This window comes from Empidonax traillii, unplaced genomic scaffold, assembly GCF_003031625.1.
Source record: "Empidonax traillii isolate 1590-97213 ecotype Southwest subspecies unplaced genomic scaffold, ASM303162v1 scaffold20:size5563877, whole genome shotgun sequence".
Lineage (NCBI taxonomy): Eukaryota > Metazoa > Chordata > Aves > Passeriformes > Tyrannidae > Empidonax > Empidonax traillii.
The window spans coordinates 4,225,235-4,249,762 of NW_020955213.1; the positions used below are offsets into that span (position 1 = coordinate 4,225,235).

The window sequence follows — 24,528 nt, forward strand, 5'->3', positions numbered from 1 at the left end:
AAAATGTCCAGTATGAAAGTTTTGATAGTCTTGACAGAGGAGTGCGACATTAATGGGGGAAAAGCTTGTGGCAACCTATCACTGGCTGTGAGGGGCCTGCTGAGAAGTAAGTCACAGTCACCCCTGTCTTCCTGGGACAGGGAAGAATAAAGTCCAAATAGACAATGTGGAAAGACCAAATGCCAGCAATTCTCAGGGCCAAGAACAAGAAGGAAAAGTTGCTCTAAGATGCCATTAGCCAGATCCACCTGGGGCGATTGTCCCTGTCAATCAGCTGGACTGAGTGAGTGCACCCACGCTTGACTCAGGGCAATAGGTCCCTTGCTCCCCTGCTTGTGGGAGGGAGCTGCCATCTCCTTCTGGGGTCCAGGTTTCTCACCCAGACAGGAATCAATTAAGCTTTTTCATCTTATCCCCAGACCCTGGCCTTTGGAAGTGGAGGAAACTGTTGGTTTCCATCAGAAGAGGCCCTGGCTCAAGCCTTTTACAAGCCTCCTGGATCACCAGCATGCTGACAGGTTTGGATCATCCCACCGCACCCCTGAGAAAGAATCCAAGAGGCTGAATAAACACTCCATCTAAAAAATGCCACATCAATCCAATGAACACCACTGCCAAGGCAAACAGGCAGTATTTCTTAATCAAAAAATACCCAAACATTGCAAAACAAACGATATTAGCATGACAAGTGAGTCAGCCCAGGCCAACAAAGGGGGTCAGAAATGGCTCAAGGGAAGTAGTTTTCCATGCACACTAAGGGCCAGGTGCGAGCAAAACCCGCCTGGTAAAAGAAAGGTGCCACCTGGAAAGGAATGTCCTGGGAGGCCATCTCTGCCCATATTGGGCTGCCTTCCAAACACAGACAGAACAAGTCCCTCTGGCATGAGGGATGCTCAGGCTTCAGGGCACTTTGGGAGCAGCCTGGCTGCACCACTCCTTTTTTTCTTAAGCTCATTTCTGCAAAATAGGTGAAGGGATTTGGAGTTAATAAAATCCCAGCAGATTATTTCACAGTCTGTTGTTTTACACAAGACTCCTCAGCTGGCACAATGTGGGATCAGGGCAATGACGACCTGCCCTGGTGTGTTTTGGAAAGTATTTCCCCACACTCCAAAGGCTCCTAAAACCTAAAAGATGCTCTGTGGGGTCACAGTACCATTAGGCACCCACATGGTTCCAGGCCAGTGATCATCAGAGCTTTTGAGGCAGAATATTCTCACTGGCCATCCTAGCAAAATGAAAAAAGATCCCCAGGAACTGAGTAACTACTGTTGCCTTCCATTTAGAAAAGAAATTTGAAACAAAAGAGTGTTTCAGCAAGGTCCTTAACAGCACAATGGGTTTTGACATCCCCATTTACAGTCTGATTCTGGGATATAATTTATGAGATGAGAGTTCCTGCAGCAGCTGAATCGTGTTGGAAACGTTCAGCCAGAATGTACAAAAATGACCATTTCAAACATATTCTTCTATATGGGAAAATTTCAAATTCTGGGATTTCACCTCAGTTTGACTAAGGGTAGTTTTTTTATCTCATGGCATTTCACCCAAATGGAGATGATGATTCTCTCACTCATCCATTTTGACCAAATTAAAGAGAAGGGAACAGAAACCCTTTTGTCATCAGAGATTACAGTGCTATTTTCTTTGTCTTGTTTAAATGCTTCAGAAGTTTAGCACCTGGGTGTGCCATTTGTTTTCACTATTCCTTCCATTGTTTCCTACTCTGAGCTTATTTGTGCCCAACTGTGTTTTCAGGCTTGATGGATTTAGCCAAACATCTTTTATTTTGTATTAATAATCTGTAACTCTTGCAAATGCCTTTCACTTAACTTCTAATGACCTTCGGTACATCAGAGTAGAAGAAAGTAAAAAGTATGAGCCTCTAACAGATCTCAGACAGCTGATAACCAGGTCCAGGCAATAACAACATCAAAAATACACATCACAGAATCACAGAATGAGTACAGTTGGAAGGGACCACAGTGGTTCATCTGGTCCACCCTCCCTGCTCAAGCAGGGTCGTCCTAGAGCACATTGCACAGGACTGTGTCCAGACAGTTCTTGAGGATCTCCACTGAGGGAGACTCCACATGCTCTCTGGGCAACCTGTTCCAGCACTCAGCCACCAGCACAGTAAAGTAGTTCTTCCTCATATTCAGGTGGAACTTCCAGTGCAGCAGTTTCTGCCTGTTGCCTCTGGTCTTACTGCTTATATTATCGATAATAATCATATCTCAAATTCTGGAATCCAAATACTCCTAAGCAGGTACTTGAGAGGGCTCCACTACAATTTCCAGACTTTCCTAGGATCTCCAGTTAGCCCAGGTCACCACCACATGCCTGCACCTTCTCTTCCCACAGCTGCTGGGAGCAAAAGACCTGGGCAGCAGGGATGGAGCTGCAGGATGGCTGGTGGGGTAACAGAAACTAACCTTACACATATTCCACCCAAAACTCTGCCCTTACACTGCAAAATAACCCAAGAGAAGTTGGTCCTCTCTGTCCCCTCTTACACAGCCACCTTCTGCATTAAACATCTCCACAGCCCCAGCTCTGATCACCCAATTCAACGGCATCAGTTTCTCAGTACAAAGTGGCCCTTTGGCCTGCAAAGACTTTTTTTGGGGGCAGGAAACTAGAAAAATCTGTTTCTGTTTATAATCAGTCGGAGTCCAGGGGGTATTACCAACAATCTGCGCTAATTACAAATTCAATCTTCACTCATTTTGCCCCCTCTTGTCCTCTGGACTGCAGATTAGATAATCCCCTTAAAATAATAGTCAATCATTAGCTCTGCTTTTTTATTCCCCCCTCACGCAAGCCGAGCGTGCTGTGCCGTTTCCCGGAATCCTCACACAGCTGGTGAAAGGTCTCCAGCCGCACACAAGCCGGTCCCTCCGGAAGCATCCTTTGTAACCAAAGCCCCTCTAACACAAAGCTGCTGCGCTGTGCTCCCAGGACTGCAACAGCTTCAATGGTCTCGCAGCGTGGACGACAAAACCTGGCGCCAGCTCTACAACACGCACTTTCTGCATCCACAGAATAAAGCGGCAGCATTTTTCCATGGATTAGGACTAGAATTGGGCACACTGACTCTGCACAAGCTTATTGGGCAGGAATCATTAAAAAGCTCTTCTTGCTGAACCACACCAGCTTTGGAGACAGCTACAAAAGACGGCTGTTTTGAGTTGGGATAATAAGTCCCATGGCAGCTGGCACAGAAGGAGCCGGGAGGATGAGTGACACACAGGCCACTTGCAGCAGGGTTTCCTCTGCCAAATCCACTGCTGCCTACCAAAACACCCCTTTTCCCCCCTAAAAAGGACAACACTGCCTTAAGCAAAGAACCACCAGCAAATGCCACTCTGGCAAATGACCTCGAAGAGGAGAGTCCTGCAGGCTGGTCTCGCCTGCTGCCCAGAGCCAGGGAATGCCACCTCGCAGGCCGTTATCTGGGCTGCCTGCCTGCCAAGCCTGCCCTGGCAGATACATCCAGTGACAGCCCTAATATAGTAACAGAACCATAATGGATGGCCATGCATGAAACCCCCCTTGCTGTGTCATCTGATGGCTCTGCCAGTGCCCCACGCAATGGTGACGGGTGCGAGGGGATCCCATCACAGGCAAAACCATTGTGCCCAAACCAGCCTGTTCACCAAACTGGGCTGCTGAGTGGGCCAAAGCACCTGTGGGGACACAGTGATGGCCCTTGTTTGCAGATGATGGAAACTTGTGGTGGGACAGGAATGGATTGTGGCCATGTGTTTCCAGGGAGTACAAAACACATCAAGCAGAAATGTCAGAGTCTGGCAAGCTCCTGCATCTGCCAACATCTGCCTGCATCTTTCCTTCAGGACTGGTCTAGAAAAGCACATGCTACCATTGCCAATGAGAATGACAATCTGCAGGATGCACTGTTTTGTTTAATTTTTTTAAGCAGCAAGCATCTTCATTGTGGGCAAAAGTGAGCCAATAGATGCATTAGACTTGCTGTCTCCAAAACAGGACTGGATTTCTCAAAGGGAGAGATGTTTTGAGTCAAGCCCAAACTGTTGACTCATTACAAGGTGAAGCATAAAAGCCTGTGATTCCACCGACCAGGCTGCCTGACCCTGGCTCCCAACTGTTTCTGTCTCTACAGTACCAACTGCTTCACTCTAACAGGTGTTTGCACCTGAAATTCAGAAAAACAGTTCAATTTCATCTCAAACTCTTCCTGTTGGAACACTAAAAGCTCTGCTCACCTCAGCCTCCAGTTATCTGGCTTTCTCATGCAAACAGCTCATACTGCAAATGCACCTCTGGCTCCACAAAGGCAACACCTGAACCCATCCATGAGGTTACATGGCACAAACAGCTGCAACTGCACGGCTACAGCCGAGATCCCCAACCCTCTGCTCCTCCAAAACACCTTAAACTCTTCCAAACACCTAGCCAAGCATGGTTTCATCTCAGCAGGGAGGTTTTGCCCTCTGGCTTGTTACCACTAAAATCCTGGAGCACCAACAGGTTTGCCAGTTGTCTTCTTGCACAACGAGCTGCAACAGCCCAGCCACAGGTGCGGCCGCGCCAGGGTGTAATTAAAGCGCTGAGCCAGGGCTGGCTGTGGTGCTTGTGTTGGCACAGCCGCCAGATCACCGAGATGGATGTGCAGCATGTGCATGGTCTTGTGCCTCTGCTTCTCCACCTCCTCCACAGCAATTTAGGAGGTGTGGCTCTTGGCAATACGGATGTGGGAGGGGGGGAAAAAAAAAAAAAAAGAAAGAAAAAAAGCTCAACACCATCCTGCTGCAACGTGGCTGAGAGAGCCTGGCACGGCTCAGCAGCAAGTGGTAAAACCAAATTCCCAGGCAGAAAACCACAGGAATCCAGTTTGGGATTGTTGATTTGCAAACCAAGACTTTTCTTCCCCATCTTGCCTCTTTGACACCTCTTGGCTCCTGGTGTGCCACCAACAGTCCCCAGCCTGCAGCATGTGTTCCCCAGTGACCCAGAGACTGCAGGCACCACCACAAAACCAGCACTGATCGGGGGTGAAGTTCCCCTAGGATCAAAGCCCTCTAGAAGGCAGTAACTAAATTGACTTGGGAAGGTGAAGAGGTGAGGAAGGTCCATCTCAGTCCCACACTAGGTGTGCAATCAGGTGCTGTTTGGGGTACACCAGGCAATGAGCTCTGCAAGGCAACCTGTATGCACACCCTGGCTCCCCAACCTCCAGTACTACCACAAAAGTCTCTCTACAGATGTCCTCAGGCTTTTGATGGGGTGAAGGGACAAAATACCCTCAAAAACCTAATACATCAGATGGTACAGGCAGAGGGGCTGCACCATGACCTCAATTCAAGCAATTGCTCCTCCACCCCCACCTTGGCCAGAGGCTCATAGTGAGGAAGGGTTATCATTTATGATGTGGGCCTATGTTTTTGAAGTAAACATACTCATTAAATTCCTCTTTGCTCCTTGGTTTGTTCTAGATTTACCCTGAAGAGAATCTGGCGTCTGCAATTGCATTAATCATTTTCCCTTTGGCAGAGCGTGAAAGAGTTTCTGAACTACACTCGCGGAGCGGAGCCACAGAAATGTGTTTAGCAAAACGCGCTCATGTAATCTATTAAAAATTAACAAATCTCATTAGCATTATTAATTGGAAGTGCCAGAGTCCTTGTGTTTTGCTGATGAAGCAGCATGCCCTTGTCTCATATCCAGCTGTAAGGTCCAGAAGAAGAGCTGCTACCTAAAGGAACCAAGAAGAGAAGAGCTGTAAAATAGGGAGCTAAACATGTACAGCCAAAAACATTGACAAAGGCAGGAGTCAAGAAAGAAAAAGACAAATAGCTGGAAACGGAAGAGTACGAATGGAAGTGAAGTGATTTATGTGGCAGCAATATAGGATTAGGTCAAGCAATGCTCCTGCAGATCTTCCATGTACATCAGCCCAGCCACATGTGGAGTCATCTTCTTCCTCTTTGTAGGCCTTCAAGATCTAAACCACAAAGCAATCCCTTCTGATCACTCTGCTATCACCTGAGACACCTCAGCAACAGTCTTGCTTTTGGGAGGTATGGTTCCCAGTGATAGAAGAGCGAAATGAAATGCTTCGTATTCTAATAACTGAAAACAACATAATCCCATCAAACTGAAATTTTCTCCTTCATCTTTTGTCTCTCAAAACCTCTTTGGATATGACCAGAACAGGTGACCCTTGCTTGCTGCATGCTTCAACTCTCCAAGCTCAGGACATTTAGTGACATTCAGGTGCTGGCTAAATGCAGTTCTACAGGGAATGTCAATGGTTTCTGCCTTCCAGATGCTAGCCACTAAAACCAGCCCTTGAGGCAGAAGGGTATTTCTCAATGCTTGATTGGAAAAGTGAGGGTGCTGTTACAGCACCCAGGAACATCTGACATCGTCCTTTGTGACTCACTTCGTGCAGAAACCAGACTTGAACAGTGCCCAGGCCATGGAGACCAGGGGTTCGTGACATTCATGCTCCAAGTGGGCAACAAGGAATGTGCCTCTTCAATCAAAAAGGACCAGGATTCTGTACAGCTTCTACATTCAGTCAAAAATCCCCAGATATCCATCAGGCCTTACTTACCTTTTAAGGGAAAAGAAAAATAATCCAAGGCAGATGGTGTTTTGCTCCTTGAACACACATGTAAATAAAGTGCTGAGCAGCACTCTCAGCCTGGGGATCAAACTGACAGACTCCACCAGGCTACAACTCATGATTGCAAGGGAAATATCTGGAGCGAGATTTCAGGTCATAACCCTAGAATTTGGGTTGTGCATGGACAGACCTGCTCAGCACACAGGTAGAGCTGGCAGGTGGGCTCAGGCATGGCGGTTCACAATGCTCTTCTGCTCAGCCTGCCTCTGTTCCTGGAGAAACTCCCTGAGGTTTTGTGCTCTGACACTGCCTGGGATCACTGGCATGGATGGAGAGCAAGCTCCCCCTGTCCATGCCAGGGGAACGTTTGCACAGAGCATAGGCTGAGGTGAGAGAGCTGCCAAGGAAAGGGAGCCAAGAGGCTACAGCATTGCCTGGCTTTTCTAGTTGTGTTAAGCTGCTAAAATAAATGATAAATAAATAAATAAAACTCTAAGCCTGCATTAAAACAACATAAAAGTGACTTCAGCCTATAAAAATGCGGTAATGCAGAACACCCTAGGAAACATCACCATACTCAACTTTCCTGCTTCATATAGAAGGTTTGGGTTCATAGGCTGGAACCCTTTAACAGCTTCAGGTCATGTTCCCTGCACTGGAAGAAGCCCCAGGAACAGCCATTGTAGTCTGAAAACAGGACCTGGCTTTGCAGTGCCTTCTGCATGGCTGCAGAGAAAGACCCAAATTAAACCCAGCTGCTTACTGGGTGTAACATCTGATACAAACCCAGGCTGAGTCCTGCTCCCTGCCTCCCTCCCAGGCCAAGAGCAAACCCTAGTCCCAAAACACCGTTGGAATGATGGTGCTGAAAGCTGGATCTGGATGGTGGTTGCAGTTCCAATTGGAAACCCAGGGTCATCCCTGCTGAGCACCAGGACACTGCGGCAGCAGAGCTTGGGCTGTGCTGGACCCATGTCATCACACTTGCTCTTTCTGGGGGCCAAGGGGTTCCCTGCCAAGCTTGAGGACATGCTTGACTGCCCCCACCCCAACAGGAGGGAGCAAGGACAGAAGGGATTGGCCCTGGACTCTTACACAGCACCTCCCCTGGTCAGCCTGTATGGTGCAGCCACAAGAAGGTACCAGGGACAAGGACACACTGCTCATTTGGTGGGGGCATCCAAATTGTTCTGGAGACACCTCCACTGACCCAGCAAGCAGTGAAACAAGCAGGTGACAAATCAGTACGGCTCTGAGGTCTGAGTCCACAAATGCCTCTTTCTCCATCCTGTCTGTAGCAATCAGGGCTCACGCTCAGGAATGTCACAATCACAGTGGAAAATCAAAATAAAAAGGTTACATAATCCAGTTTGAAAATCCCTTCAAAAAACACAAAATCTTCTCTAAAACGGATTACAGAGATTAGAGATAAGAGTTTCCTGGAAATCAAGAATTGCGTTTCAGCCTCCCTACTCCACCCTGTCAGAAAAAAGGATCAGACTCATGTTCCCCAACACCTCACCACACTCCTCACCAGCCGTCACTCCAGCCTTGGGGAGCAACAGCAGCTGCTTCCAGCCCCTAAAAACAGCAGAGCTGTTTCGACCTGATTTCACCCTAAGCATTATTTTGGGGCACAGTCTGATGCATGTACCTGAGCCTCTGGACAACATGCATCAGTGGGAGGAAACCTACCTTCACAGGGAGAGGAAGGGATGACTGCCAGCCTCCTGCAAGCTTTTTGGTCCATCCCTTCTCCAAACGGGCTCCATGGGACTGTACAATGTGTTGCCACAGTTTTGTGAGCTGCAGGAGGCTGCATCCAACCCCGCGGGTGCCCAGCAAAAAAACATCCTCTTAAATCAGGGTGGCCTTGTAAAAATCACTGATGTGCCAATGGTGACGATACCAAGAGGAGAAAGGTCAAACACTCATGAGCTGATGATATAAAAATATTTAGCAGCCACACCATTATTATTCTGGTAGATTAAAATCAGCTTTTTGTTTAATATTTTGACTCAAGCGTCCACAGTCAATGGCGGCAGGACAATTTTCTGTTGGGAATTTTTATTTCGTGAGAATTTTTCTGCTTTCTTTCTTATTTGGAACAACAAAAACAAAAAAGGATTACAATATTAGCATTCCCAGCAGAGCACACATTCAAGTTCCTGACCTGTTATTGCTCAAGGACTTCTGCAGCTGCAGATGCCTGTTTAGAGCTACAGTTAGGTCACTTTGAATGATGCTCACAGAATAAGGATCAAAACACTCACAGCTTGATCAAAAGGACATTTTACGAACATTGCAGCCCAAGTTAAGTGCTGATGTGAATACTTACATTCGCCCTTATATTACCTCAGCTCAGTTCTAATAAAATTAACACCCTTCTAAATAATGCACTCAATTTTTATATGTTTCATGTTTTTCTGCCTTATGGTTTTGAAAGCACATTCTCTAAACCTTTACTTCACTCTGGGAACGTTTAGTTGTGTTGGGATCTGTAAATCAGCTTCTTGTCCAGAGGAGTAACGGAGGTTGCAACTTTGTATGATTGTTCCACCTGCTCTAACCTGAATTTATCCACTAAAGGCTGGGGTTTTTTTCCCCACAAAAGAGGGTAACACAGTCAGACTCTTTCTTTTCTCAGTAGGAATTACCACCTATAAATAAACAACCAAAAACTGAACTACAGGCTCCAGCAGCATAAATGCTCCTTTAAAAAGAGACAACAGAAAAAACAAAGCAGGGAAAAATCCAGTCTCTTTTCTGCATTTCCCTTGCACATTAGAGGCAAAATGAACTTACCAGTCCAGGACAGGGGACGTCTTATTGGTGCAATACAGCTGCTTAACTGTTCTTTAGAGATATTCATCTCAAAAGCCAGAACAGAAAGAGCATTTTCCCCCCTTTTATTTATTTATCTTTTTTTGTGCCAACTCACCTTAGCTGAAAAGCGCACATTGAGATTGTAATTATGGGAAGGCCTCATCTAGTAGATTTGTAAACTCAGCTATCGGCTTGAATTACTGGAATTAGCAAGGCTAATTTAATGTCACTGTTCAAAATAGCTCAGATTTGGAATTTCTTAATGGCCTTAGGAAAAGGAGTCTTTATGCATACTGCAATGTAGGCTTCATTCTTAGACTAAATTCCTTCTCATAGATTTTGTGAATGCCCTGTTTTGTAGCCAACACAAACTCTGTCCAGTAAAATAATGTAAGGACTCAGAATGAAAAGAGATTAGCTGTTCCCTGCTCCTGTTATTTTAAAGCAGAAATAACTTTGGCTTCTACTGATTCATAGACAAAGCTTGAAATGCAAAGCATGCTCAACTCCAGATTCAGCATGAAAAGGACTTTAAAATATTCCCGAGTGCAAGTAATGGACTTATTAGAGGGATGAAAAGAGGCACTTTTCACAGAATCCCAAGCCCTTTAGTCCTGTCATATCAATAATCTTGCTTAAGAATTTCATTCTATTTACATTTCTTTCCCTTCCAAATATCCTGCCTGACTTCTATGAAATACAACGTTTACGCTTTTAAAGCGTTAATTTATTTCTGTTAATGCTTGGTGGTGAGTGGTGTAAAATGTTTGTGGATCACCCAGAGCGGGAACAACAGGGAACAGTTCTGGCCAACATGCAGTTTTACACCTGACAACTGATGAATGGGGAGGGAATGTTAAAGACTTGGTTAAAAGCACCTTCTTTAAATAATAGCAATCGACTGAGCTGGAGCTCGACATACCTGCAATCTGTTGTCCTCTCTTTCATGTTGAAGTTTAACACCCACAAAAACAATGCTAACAGTAAGGAGAAAAAAAAAAAAAAGCTTTATAGGTATCAGGAAGGAAATTCACCTGGCTGTGCTTAAGCTGCCAAAATATATCAAATTTTTAACCCAGTTTGCTTAGTCTTTGCAAAACGGTTTAATCTAAAACCAGCACTAAGCAATTAGTGACAATTTTCCCTCTTTGTTTGAGGAAATGACTGAAAAACAAAGGGATTTGAGGAACAAATCACAAAAGCCTGTGTAGGAATACCAGTAAAGCAGATGGAGATGTTCCATTTTTAAGGGGTGAGGGGAAGTTTTCTTCTCCATTTGGCTCCACGTCCCCAGGACAGTTAGCACTGACTGGGGACTGTCATAGCATGGAGGGGACAGAAGATGTTTTGGGCTACATTTGCCCATGGCCCTCCCTGAGACAGCACCAGCAGGGACCAAAAGACCCCCGAATGCTGTGATAGGATGAGTGGACGAGTGGCCACACTGGGATGGCCGTGCACAGCACGTGGTACCAACCAGTGATGATTTTCACAGACCAAACCAGATTTCATGCTGCCTTTCAACCAAGGGTCTCAAAACACAGTATAGGCATTAATTATGCCCTCTGCTTCACAGAGATTAATTAAGCACTGAAGCCTCACAGTCCCTGAGAGCCAAGCACAAGCTTCCATTCACTAACAGCTAAAACTGAACCGAGGTTGTGATGAGGCTTCAGGAGCACTGATGGAAAGGCTAATAAAAGCACCTCTGAGCGCCCCAAGCTGCTCTGAAGTGGTGGCATCCTCCTCCCAGGATACTTCTAATTCCTCTGGACACATCCCAGCAAGTCCCACTGAGAAGGAGACCATTCAAGGTTTGGCTCTGAAAACACTCTCTATGGCAAGACATGGAAAGCTGACACACCAGGGAGCTGGGAGGGCAAGGAGCAGTCCCATCCCACAGCCATCCTTCTGTGCATCCCCTCAGTCCCTATTTCTAAGGACACCTCAAGAGTCTCTGATGTTAGCGGTCATTTTTCCTAATGATGAACTGATAAGACATCCCACATCCACGTGCCAAGAAGTAGTAGAAGCTCCTCACATCATCCTTGTTGCCTCCTCCTGTGCCGCTGGCTGCTGGGCTGCTGTGTCACCCCTCCCTGGGTGGGACAGGCTGCAGAAGATGAGCAGGCTGCCTTTTCCTGCCCCATCTTCCCAGCTCTTCCAGCTGCAAGAGGCATCCCCAGCAGTTCTGACAGCAGAGCCATGGGAAGGCAACACAACATGCCCAGGTGCTCTGAGATGCTCCAGAAACCACCCTGACTGCAGCGCTTGCAGAGCCATTATCATCCACCAGGAAAAACCCACACAGATCACACAGGACTTGTGCAGCCTTGGTCACCCTGGAGGCATCTCCTGCAATGCTCTAGCACAGAAGCAAAATCCTGTCTGCCTCCTGATCCCCATTTTGCTACACTACAGGCTTGCTGGATGCCTCCCTGTCTTTCTGTCTGCCTGGATGACTTTGTGTCCTCTCAGGTGTTGATCGAGCCCTTTGCCCAGGGCACACACAAGGGATTCAGATGAGCAGTCTGTCAGCCCACAAACATCTGCTGTCACTGTCTCTTTAGCAACAAATACCTGGATGAAATAGGTGACAGGTGCATTAAAAAAATATGATACCTGTGCTGCAAAGAGCTGGAAGGCAAAGGGGGATTGCCAGCCCCTGCAGCTAACAAACAGTGGTGGCTGTGCTGTAGCTGCAGCCTGGGAAACCCATTAAGACCACATGGGGTGTCAAATTGTATGGAACGTGAGTGCTGGGCTTGCAGGGCAAGCAACGGAACCGGGTGGGAAGTGGGTCCAAAGAGACCAGAGTTAACATGAGCTTCTAAGAACACACCTGCCTTTGCCTCCCAAAAACTGAGAGGAACAGGTGAACAGGTGCAGCCTGAGCTGCAGGTCAAGACAGAGGCAGATGAAGTATCCCTTCTGCATCCCATCCTGCTGTGGGATGTAGCAGGGGAGATGCCCACAGAGGGACCCCTGGGAGCTGGGCTTGCTGTAGGGGCTGTATCTTTTTGCTCTGCTTTCAGTTTAATGCCATCCTGCAGCCATCCAGTTCCCCAGTGTAGGTTTCAATGGGATGAAAGGGATTTAGGAACCTCTGGGTAATCTCGCACAGTGATCCCAATTACCCTGTATCCTACATAACAGGAGCTGGTTAAGTATTTTTACAGACAGGATTCTGCTCCTTAATGTATGCAGCTGGTCAGGTGAACTTTACTGTTAACAGCAACCAAAATCACGCTCTATCCTCTTACTTTCCAACCCAAGCACAGCAGTTCTTTTCATTCAGTGAGCAGCAATACCTCCTTGTTGAGTCCTTACTTTTGGATTTTTCTTTGGTACACAGAACCATTTTTCTTTTTTCCACATTTTTTAATGAGTTCTGGCAGTAGGAAGTTGTTTGTAAATCACACAAGTATTTGTTTTACTGGAAACATCTGCTTTAACACATTTGTCTTTAAAAAAAAAAAACCATTTTTTTTTAAACAAAGGTATTAAGCTGCAATGTAAATTGGGCACATCTGTTTATGAGTCACTGCAATAGCACTGCCTCTAATGCACCAGATCACATAGATCTCCAGGGGCCTGATCCAGCAGAAATTGGAAACTCACAGCTCATTCTGCGCCCTTTTCCAGCACTCCTCTTCCAACAGCACTTCTGCCTGATTTAATAAATTAAGGCCACTAAATAAGAAAGACCTATTTAGCATCTGCTAATAACATTAGGTGTCTGGCCCAGCAGTCACTTGAGTATCAGCAAGATACTCAAGCCGGTGCCCAAGTCCACAGACACCCAAGGACCAAGTTCAGTGGAATTATTTTTGTGGGAGGGACACTCGTAGCTGTGAACTCCAGGCTGCATCAGACCCACCTCTGCCCACAGTGCCATACTATCTCTGTTGCCTTCAGATACTCAGGGCTGCCATAAAAAAAAACATTTAGAGAAGCAAAGTAGAGGGAAAGACATCAGCTGAACCTCCAAGATCAAAACCTGACCCACCAGCTGGCATTTGTTCACTGGAAATGCAAGAGTCAGCAGACCTGAGGCAGTGGTTTGGGGCCCAGGACAAACCATTCAGCTTTGTTTACTGCAGTGCCAGGAAAGCATCCCTGATGCTTCTTGGGTAAATAAAGACAATAGGAGTTGTGAAGGGGGAATTAAAACCATCAAGATGCTTGGAGTGGGCAGATTCAGGACCTCCATGTCCACAAGAGGTGCCAGACTCTAATTGCACACTCTCTCAACTCCACAGCAGAGGTGTTCCAGCCCTCCGAGCATCTTTGTGACCTCCTCTGGACCTTGACCCTCTTTTAGTCTTTGCAATGGCAGAAATAAAGCTACAAGTGTCAGGAAGGGACATGGAAGGCAACAGTGAATCAGATGCTCCCTGACAACAGACCATGGAGCACGGGTGGGGAGGTTTGCCTTCAGAAGGAAGGGGAGAGAGAGTGTTTTGAGTATAAAAACATCCTTTCCCATTCTCTGCACGTGCCTTAGCAGATGATTTATGTGGACAAAGGAAGAGGAAGAGATATTGCAGGCTGTGTTCTGCGAGGACTTTGGGGAGCACACAAGGTTTTTTTTATTTACTTTTTACTGGAATGATCTACACAGAACCAGAAAAGGACAAGCAAATGTACCGAAGCTGCAGAGCAGCCAGTGGAGAGTTATCAAGGAGGCAGAGGATATTACTCAGATTCTGATAATAACCACCGTCTCCCACCTGCCAACTGCAGTCTGCCTGACACAAAAAACTCCGAAAACAGGCTGCAGCAGATGTCTGCCTCCCCATGCAGGAAGTGTCTCCAGTATCCATGAGACACAAGCAACTCTAAAATAGCTTTGAGTCCAACAATTTTACAGAGACTCAAGGTACTAAATTCAAACAGGAAGGAGGGAGTAAAAAAAAAAAAGTAAAGAAAAAGGATGTGTATCACATTGCAGTTGTAATTTACATTTTAGAAATCCTGCTGGGACTCCCGTGCTGGACTGAGGCAGTGACAGATGCCCTGGCAGTCTGTCCAGCTGCCAAACCTGATGCTCAGCAGCCAGCAGTACCTGCCACCACAAAACATCCGTCCCCACACATCACAGCACAGAACCACCAAGGGAGTCACCAGCTGAGGGACACAACAGCATCCTGGGCACACAGGGACCCTCAGCATCCAGAAAAGAGTCTGGTCCAAGGCAGCACTTGGAGCACCAGCTCCTGGCTGCTTGGAGATGGGATATGCAGAAAAGGCCCTCCAAGGAAGGAAGTTGTTGGAAAGGAAAGGCGCTGCTGGGTTGCCATTCAAGATCTATGCTGGGCACAGACCCAGCCTCCTGCAGGAGGGAAGGGCAGAACATCATCCCAGATCCCACTGATAGCAAAGAGAGAATGAAAAGCAGGAACAGAGAGCAAGATGTCATCAAGAGCCCCAAATACCACTGAAGACATTTTCTGAAACAACAGAAGCGGGTCAAAATGCCAGATTTCCATTCCCACAGAAAAGGGGGAATGTGCTACTGCTCCAAAGCTGAACAAAGGCAAAATGCATCCAAATTTTCTGTTGTTTAAATAAAAAAAATTCTAAAAAGGCAAGTTCACATACCACTCCAACAAAGTCCAACCAATTCATCTGAATTTCATTTTTTTCTCTGTATAATTATAAACATAATCTCAAGGAGACTTTTAGACAAGAAGCTGCTCTGGAGTGAAACCTGACAGGATTACCTTGTGGTACAGGCAAGCAGGCTGCTGCTGCTTCATTTCCCTGCTGCAAGAGCTGAGAAAGATATTTCAGTTTATTCTAACACAAGAAAATCCTATCCAAAATTCTAGCATGCTTCACTGGAGAGGCAGTTTGCAACACAGTCTCCCAGTCAGAAAGGTTCTGACCTGCCATAAAAGCAACACAAGGGGGGAGTTAAATTTTGAAGCTTGGGAGCTTTTGCCCCAAGGAAGATGCCCCACAGACCCAGAAAATCTAGCAAAGTCAGGAAACTTCAAAAGCACTTGGCTGCCTGAAATTTGTTCCTGAAGAAAAAACCCTTTTGAGCTGTGAGAGCCCCAGGGCGAGGAGCGGAGGGAGAAGGCAGAGCACAGTCTGTGGCAGCCGCTGCGTGGGAAGGAGGACATCTCTCCTCCACTTCACAGCTCATCCATCCCAGCACGAGAGGGGTTGGGATCTGCTGGGAATACACCTGGGAACGAGGGGAGCCTGCGCTCAGGCAAACACACCTGGTTCAGTTCATGTTACTCCTGGTGTCAGCCCTGGCAGATGTGTGTGCACAGCTTGGGGTAATGCACAACAGTCGAGGAGAGCTCCTGCCTGACGGATGATGGATCCCCCGTTTCTGGAACGCACAGGGCAGTGTTGACTCAGTAATTGATCGTGTCCTGGTAATACACAAACTGATGAGTGATTTGCAGGCCAGACCCAAATGCACACTATATTCACTTGCAAAGCAAGGCGTGAGAAGAGAGAAAGAAATGAGGATTAAAACCCTGGAATCCTAGGAGGTTTCTCTGGAGGAGCATCCTTCTCCCCCTTTCCAATATCTTTCTGGCAAGGACTAAAAAAAAAGGCTACTCTCAGGGCAGCTTCCTTCTGCTGGAGATGAACAGCCACCAGCAACAGGCTCCATGATCAGGCCTGTGCACAAGTCCAGCATGGGCTGTCCATTGATTTAATCTCAAATAATGCCTCTTCCTTCATCCAGGCTACATCCAGACCCAGACCTCTTCCACATATTTAAGTCACAGCTTCATTTAATAAGGCTTGATTACTTCACAGATACATACATTTATATTTATGGAAATATGTAAAAACTAATTTTCAAGAATGCAATGCTGCTGTCTGCAGCAAGTAGGAACCTGCTGGATCCTAGAGATCGATGCCGTGTGGACTTTCACTCAACCACATCTAAGCAAACACCAGCTCTAGAGAGCCATTGATTACTGACACAATGCGATGCCACAACTCTCACTGCCAGGTCACTGCCACAATAACCTTCATAAAAAACAAACACATTTGTTCAAATTTCAAAGAGGAGAACTGAGAGGTCAAGCTTTTTAAGGCAGTCTGGAGGATTTCAGCATTTCCCATGTTCTTCCCTTTAGGGCTCAAAACTGCTCTGAAAGTTGCACCCACAAGGTTTCCAGTAAGTAGTGGCTTCCATGGTCCACCTGAAACATCATCTGTTCTCTTGGACATCTCCTTCAGGGCAAGAAGATGGACAGCAAAATGTAGCAGCCACAGCTGAGAGCCCAGGGCTCTCTCCCAGACACTTCCAATGAGACAAGGCCACCTGTCTCAATATTATCTGTGTGTCCAGTTATTGACATAGTTGTATTTCCCCAAGACACCTTTTGGGCAGATGCACGTCAAGCTTATCCCAAGCCAAGCTCTGTTTTATAGTTCCTTATGGATGCTAGAAGTGTGAATTTGTCTTCTTGTGTCTTTGACTGCACGCAAGCTTTGGGTGTCCCCACTGTGACACTCCTCCTGTTCACCCCCGTGACGTTTTACAGCTGAGTGCTGGCACACTAACATGAGTGCTGGGCACACACATCATCCTGCATGGCTGAGACACACTCCAGGGCTGGAGCCCTCTCCCACAATGCCAAGCAGGGCTCTGCCCTACAGCCTCATTTACTACATCCCCATAATCACTCTTATCAGCTTACCTGCAGCAAAGCATTAGTAAAAGCCAAGCCACTCATGAAAGGGACACCCTCTCCTACGTGAAAAGTCAATCAACAACATTAAATTGTTATCAGGCTCGCAGACAAACCTCCCTTTCTATGACAAACTGTGCAGATATGATGCCCTGACTATCAGTGTAAGGTTATCTTGTCGGTTCTTTAGCGAGTAGCACCTGATCTGCTTCTGTCTGAAATATGCCTTTAGTGTTGTCCCTTAGAAAGAAAATCAGTTAAACTATTTTGTCTCTCTGAAACAAAAAAATGACCAAAAAAAAAAAAAAAAAAAAAAAAAAAAAAAAANCCAACTTCATCAGCATTCATGCGTTTCAGCCACAAAAAACAGATTCATCATCCTCTAAAGATAAATATGGTCATCACTATTGCAACTGGGCAGATTTTTGCATACTTGAAATTGTTTTGATGCGTTCAGTCATGTAAAATGCTGCACTTGGTAACAATTTAAAGATACATTAGCTCCCAAATTACACTGCTGAAAAGCATCTCCTTAGACACCCTGGCATAATACAAACTGTTATTCAAACTTGCAGTCTAACTACAGGGTAAGCCTTTTGCCAGCAGACTGGCATTATAAACATCTGGGACTGATGAATAATCATAGATTTCTGAAGACCTCTGTGCATTGGTACGTGTAACAGCAGAAGCATCATCTCATCTGACCATGAGAATGTCTCCAGCCCTTCAGCCTCACCCAGTCACCTTATGCTGAGCCCATGGACCAGCCTCATCTGCACTGATCTGGACTTCCAAAAGAAGGATTCAGACCAGTGTCTGCTCACATTGGGCTGCAATGCATCGTGTGATTTATGATGCATCCACTGAAATTAAAAAATTATGATGCATCCACTGCCTTAAAAAACCTAGTACATCATTCTTTGCTTTGAGTCAGAATGGACTGAGGCAGTGAAAGTCAGCTCATAAAAATCCGAGATACAAATTGCTCAGATGGACTTGGATCTGTAAGAACAACATTGAAAAAGTTTTTAAAAAAATTTAAAAATTGAAGTAAAATTGAAACCAGAAAAATAGGAGCATGGGATTAATATATCCAGTGGATTTACCTGCTGATTTCACAGATGGTTTTTGCATATATGTGGCTTTTCTCAAAGTACAAATTCTGATAGATGACTTATTGGTTCTTCAGTTGCAGAACTCAGTGTTTCTTTAGAAGAACTCACAGCACAGAGGTTACAAGATCCCTTCAAAACATACACACTGTGTACAGTGTGAGACCTGGAAGAGTCACAGCAGCACAAACAGCTATAGGATGCTATAAACAAGCTCATCTCTGAACACCACCAATAATTTTCCCAGTCTGTCAATAAAAAAAAAAAATCATTTTTTGCTGACGTCAGAAGTTAATGAACTTGCCACTCAATTAGAGCATCAGCCAACTGCTACATGTGACTCCCATCTTTTAGCTTGTATGTGGACAGTGGCAAAGAATTCTTGATGTTCAACCAAATCTTCATTAAAAGAAAAACTCAACAAACACAAACACTTGAAATATAAAAGCAATAATCAAGCTCTCGCACTGTTTTACTTGGTACAATTCCAGCTTTTCCATCAGGATAATCTAGCTGACACTTGGCCTTGTCATTTTTTCACCCTGGGACAGGATGTCTTGTAAAACAGCATGTTTCTGTTATCCTTGTTTCAGTCAAGCGTTCAACAGCACCCTCTTTGGAAAAAAAAAAAAAAAGTTTAAAAAAAAAATTTGCTGCTACAAACAATTTCAGTTAAAAGTCTTAAAGCTTTTAGCAGAATAGAAAAACTCATCAGAGGGATGCTGTGTCAACCTGACCCAGCTCACCCCACCGCCTGAGCCAAGAACAGGGCACCTCTGCTGAAGGCTGAGCAGAGCCACGCACAGTAAATATTGATACTGTACACATGATATTTGTCAGTAGGACAATCCAAGCCCGCAGGCTGTACAGCAGGAAGGGACAACAGCCACGTGGCCCTGCACTGTCAGCAAAACCCACACAGATGGAGATGTCTCCCACCTGTGGAAGGAGTATTTTAAAAGTCAACTGGGTATTCCAAAACGTTTGTCTCAGCACAAGGATGAACATCCCAAGACCCAGCACTAAATGGAGCAGAGCAGCAGATACAGGTGCTGGGATAAAGGCACTCTGGAGGCATTAGCAAAGCAGCAATAACTATGGTAAAGGATGGGAATACATGATCTTGTAAATATTTTAACTAATGTTGGTCTGTCTCTCAGCACATGCATGGTGTGAGCCCCAGTAGACTCTGATCACTCCTCCCAGGCTGGGAGCACCCCCTTTTTCAACACAAATACTCAGTTCTAAGGAACCTTTCCCACAGCAACAAGCTGCAGAAACCAGGAGGGCAGCACCCAAAAAGACCCTGTCTGGCATCACCCACTGCCACACACAGCCACCACCTCAGCAAGGAAACCCCTGCTCGATCCCCAAAATGAGCAGGCTTTTGCACCCCATGAAAAAGCAGTTTAAATGTCATTGTAGCAGAGGCATCTCCTGTTCCCTGCTCAGGGAAGGAGCTAGGATTGATGGTACCCTCCTAAAATAACAAACCTGGGAGAAAAAGGGGTGAGGAGAGGAATGCCATCTCAGCACAGAGACTCCTAAAACATGAAATGTTTACTGGGACATTTGGAGACGTTAAAAGCAGAATAGGATGAAATCTGCAACTTGTGGCGTTCAGAGCACCTTCCAAAAGCATGGTGGGAGGCAGAAAACACGGGGGTCCCACCCCGTGCCCACACAGGGCACGGCCAGTGCACAAACACAGTGGCCCCTTCTCTCTGGAAAGGTGGCTGCTGGAGACCTCACCTTTGTAACATATATAAAGGGGCTACCAACAAACAGCTTTTCCACCTGGGAAGAGACCATGCTCGGCCAGCCCAGAGGCAATACTCAAGCCTGCCATTTGATGAGAGCACTCAAAAAAGCCCTGCCAAGAGGATAAATCAGTGGCAAAGCAAGCCAGAACGTTACTAAAGAGTTGCAGATCTGGGTAAATCAAGGGGGACACTGTGCTGACCTTTCACAAAGCACCTGCGTGCTGTGTGAATCTCTGCAAACCCAAGAAAGAGTCCTGCCCAGGCAGCAAATGGGCAGGGTGCAGGAAAACTCAGGGCTTCCCTCTCCCCCTTAGAAATAGCCAAGAGAGAGCAGAGAGAAAAAACTAACTGCAGGTTATGCAGCAGGAGCAGCCAGGCAGGGGAGCTGTTTTACACACACAAACTTTCAGAGCCATCTTTATATATCTTTATTGCACACATCTATCCTTACATATCTCATGGGATGGGGCCAACTTCCCTTCCCAGGACAAACTATTTCTACTTAATTCTGCCAAATCCATCTGTTCCCAAGACAACTTTTGTTACTGCCTAACACAGATATTTTGGAAGGGTAAATCTTTCCCTCAGCCTACAAACCCTTCCCCCACAGTTGCTGGTTCACTCGGAACATTCCCTGGGTGCTTCAGCTACTAAAAGAGATATTTTCCTCCCAGAAAACCTTGTGAGATGCCCAGGGCACAGCCTACCTGCTCAGCTGAGCTGGACCACACCCCCTCTGTAAATCCCCCAAAAAGCCTGCACCTCCTCTCCCCCAGCACTTGATAAAGCTGCCCACATGGCACAGGAGCCTCTCCAGCACCCACTTTTATTTCCAGGCTTCCTGGCAACGATCTTGTTGGTTGTAAGTGGCATCTGGACTGAGTACATCAGAGCTGAGCTAATTAGTGGGTGGCTGGTTGGAGCATCAGCAAAGCACCAGCCACCCTGGGCTCTGTTTGCTTTGGGTGCCCCAGAGGACGCAGGATGACTGATCCCAGAGGGCTGCGAGCACGTTTGTGTCGTAGAGCCTGGAAGATATTTGCACTGACTCATAATTTGGGGGAAAATACTATAATTCATTCACAGGCATGATTTGCCATTGGTGTGGCATAAATACATGTGTGTGTACGTACAGAGCTCTATTTTTAGAGCTGCACGGCCAGGGTGCCGGCTCCATCGCTACTCCATTGACAAACAGGATGCACTCTTCTCTGAGCTGGGAGGTTTTCAGTCCTCCCCCTTATTGTAAACATCATCTGCCTTCAAAACCCTTAATGTGTTGCAGATGTGACAAACAATAAAAGACCTATCATAAAAAAAAGCCTGCCATCTCCGTGTTTCCCACTGGGGCAACATAATAATGAATTTATTAGCATATAGGGCTCACCAACATATGTTTATAGTCACTCACAAACTTTTGACTTGACAGTTTACAAGTATGTTTAAATCATTAAAGTTTAAGTTGACTGTCCAGTTATTACAGGCTCATTATGAATAGGAAACAAAGGTTACATTTTATACAACAGGCGATAAATCAAAACTAGTCTGTATTTGAGACTGACTCTTTTTTTTTCCTTTTGCTCTTTTTTTCATCTCCTTATTTTCAAGACCTTCTGAGGGGACATCTCAGTGAGGCCAGGACTCAGCAGATGGTTGCAGTTAGCTGGCAGGACCAGCGGCACCCACACTGGGGAGCAGGAGAAATTCTCACTGCATCCAAGAGATGCAAAGGCCTCAGAGGTGGCAAGCTTTGCTAATGTTTTCACTCAACAGACAGTCAAACTCCGTGCCAGCCCAAAGCATTCACCTCTCCTCCTCCCCAGGGCATCACCAAGTCCATCTGCAAGGCTTGGGAAACCCTTTGGAAGGCAGGAGTTCTCCACTGCCCTCATGGGGCCAAGGAAATTTCCTCCTAAGATGAACAAGGCATCTAAGAAAAGGAAAGCAAAACCCCAAACTGCATTCTCTGACAGCAAACTTCTGAGGGTCAGCAGAGGCACTCAAACATGCCCAGAGAGGGGGTTTGGGTTTGACCACTGTGCTGACACAGACTCCCCCAGCCAGCCAGCCACGTTCCTGCCTTAACACTGCAGAGCATCCAGCATGGGATAAAACCAGGGACTCAGGAACACAACCACAGCCACTCCCAGTCCTTTCTGCCTCTATTACAGGGTAACCACCTTGGGAAGGAGAGAGATAGAGCCACATTAAATGTAAAAGTTCATTTTGCAAACTATTTCCAGATTTAAAGCCTGGCATAATTTCAAATCGGCCTGCTACCCTAAAATTTAGAAATTGTGGAAAGGGGGGGGAATGTGGAATGGTTTTTGGTCCCTTTTATTTCTTGCTATGTACATGTGATATGATGGGAAAAAAAATTTAATTGAAAAATATCCTTTCAAAGTAAAAAGAAATATCATTCTCAAAAATGTTGAAAGTGAGTATTTCCACACCATCAGCAACTTTTCCTGGGCTGGTTTCCAACATAAAACTTGAACAGAGTCACAGTTTATATCCAATACCAACCAAATAGGATTCTGTCGCTGTCAGATCAGCTTCACCTTTCTGCTCTAAAGCAAAACACAAAAAAGAGGATTATGGCACGATCTCCCTGATGGCACAGCTCATGCCCTCTGAGCTCAGTCAGTGCCTTCAAGCTGTGCTGGACAAACCTCACACTCTCAGCAACCTGAAAGACTTAACCTGCCAGGAACACCATGCCCCAAAGACACTGCTGCCCAAAAGTTAATATTTACCCATCCTATAGCAAAGGCAGCAACAAACACCCTCCAGCAGAGCAGCACAGGGAAGAAGGGAGGACAAGTCCTCTTTTCCTACTACGTGTTCACACACCACAGTGACAAGAGGGGTCTAAGTTGCCAGGCGGGCAAGATGTCAGGGAGATCAATACAGTGATTAAACTAGCCTAGAGAGGCAGAAAAAGGCAGAAAGGATTATATATCCGGCTTCAGAGATCACTGATGATATTATGGAGAAGGTTTTAAGAGGAAATTAGAAACACATTAAAAAATAGCATCAAAGTGTGACAAAGATCATGCAAAATGAAACACGTATCTCTGCTCTCGACACAGGACACTGTGAATCACCTGTATTTCTTTAACCTACACTTTGATATTTAGTTCTTGGACAAAATAAAGTATATTTTATCCTTCTCTGAATTCTGTGTTTCTCTTTTAGACTTGGACTGGAGAACATAAAAATTCTTTTATTTCCCTTAGTCAATATTTGAATATATGTATTTTATGCACTTTACATAATGTGTCAATAATCTTTGATATAAGACTGGCATTTAATATTTCAGCTCTCACTTCATTAAGGATATTTTAATTATCCCAGACCAATGGAAGGGAATTTATAAACATCTGTGCTTCGTTTAGGAGTCCAAATTTGCCTCTTAAACTTCAAAGCTGTAAAGCTGATTTTATCCAGGTTCAGTTGTCTGGTCTCTCGAAGTGCCCCACATAGCACTGAAACCAGCATTAATTGGGCCAAGCCTCCAGCCTGCAGACCCATGTCCAGCACATTCATCCACCTCGGACACAGCCTCTATCAGCCTGCTTTTGCTCACACAACCAAACCAGACGATGCTGCTGAGCTCCACAGAGCCTGGAGCAGCATGACAGTGGTTAGTGGGTTGAGGTGAAGGCACAAGCCAACAGCATGTGTGACTGCCCAAGTCTCAACTGGTCCTTTCCTTTCTCCTCCCAATGTGTGACAGGGACTACTCATGAATAACGTAGCCTCAAAGCACCAGGACTGCCTCAGGGCCATTTTCAAAGCAACCAAAGACATGACTCATATTGGCAAGCAATGCAATTTCAGGCTCCTGAGCACCTAAATCACTTCTCCAAAATGAGCCTGAGTTATTTGCAAAAAATTACCAGTTTTCTAAACCCTAAATCAGAAATACCCATCATTTGCTGCAGTCAAGCAAGCCCTCCCAACTTTCTGATGCCCTCCAGAAAGCTGAAAGGCTCATCTCAGAGCTCATGACTGCAGGCAGCAAGCAGCATGAAGGAGAGAAGAGGGTGAGACTGGGACCTACACCAGGTTTGCAACTTGCCTCAAATCCTCTCCAACAGGTTGCCCGCAACACACCCCTGCAAAACCAACCTGGAAAAGCAGCAGCATTTCTTCTCCAGTTGCTGCCTTGGCTGCTACTGAGGTGAGCTGGCACAATGCTGGGCATCATCAGCCTCTGAGCCACAGCCGTGGAGGGCACTGGGGGTGTCTGCAGCAAGCAGACCCGAGCAGACCCCAGGGAGCAGCTCCCCATGCCATCACCAAAACCTACAATGCACAGAGGGGCAGCTGCTGTGGTACCACCATCCCCATCACCTGCTAAGAACCGGAGCTGGTTCCTCACTCGCAGCTCTCCATCCCCAGAGCCTCGGCCACAGTCATCTTCGTCGTCGCAGTCTCCGCTCTCCTCCTCCTCCTCCGGGGTTCTGCCTGGAGCTTTTTGGCGGGGCAAAGCCATCCCTCTGAGCAGCTGAAAGACATGAGGTGCCACAGTCATT

At 46.1% G+C, this 24,528-nt stretch overlaps 1 protein-coding gene across 2 annotated transcripts in view; it reads right to left on the reverse strand.

Annotated features, from left to right (window-relative positions):
• The window catches only part of GPC3 (glypican 3), a 143,758-nt gene that overhangs the window by 1,870 nt on the left and 117,360 nt on the right, over window positions 1-24,528 (reverse strand). For both annotated transcript variants that reach the window (XM_027899375.1, XM_027899384.1), the window contains exon 7: window positions 24,347-24,500. In XM_027899375.1, the coding sequence (XP_027755176.1) occupies window positions 24,347-24,500 (154 nt within the window). The remainder of the gene's footprint in view (window positions 1-24,346; window positions 24,501-24,528) is intronic.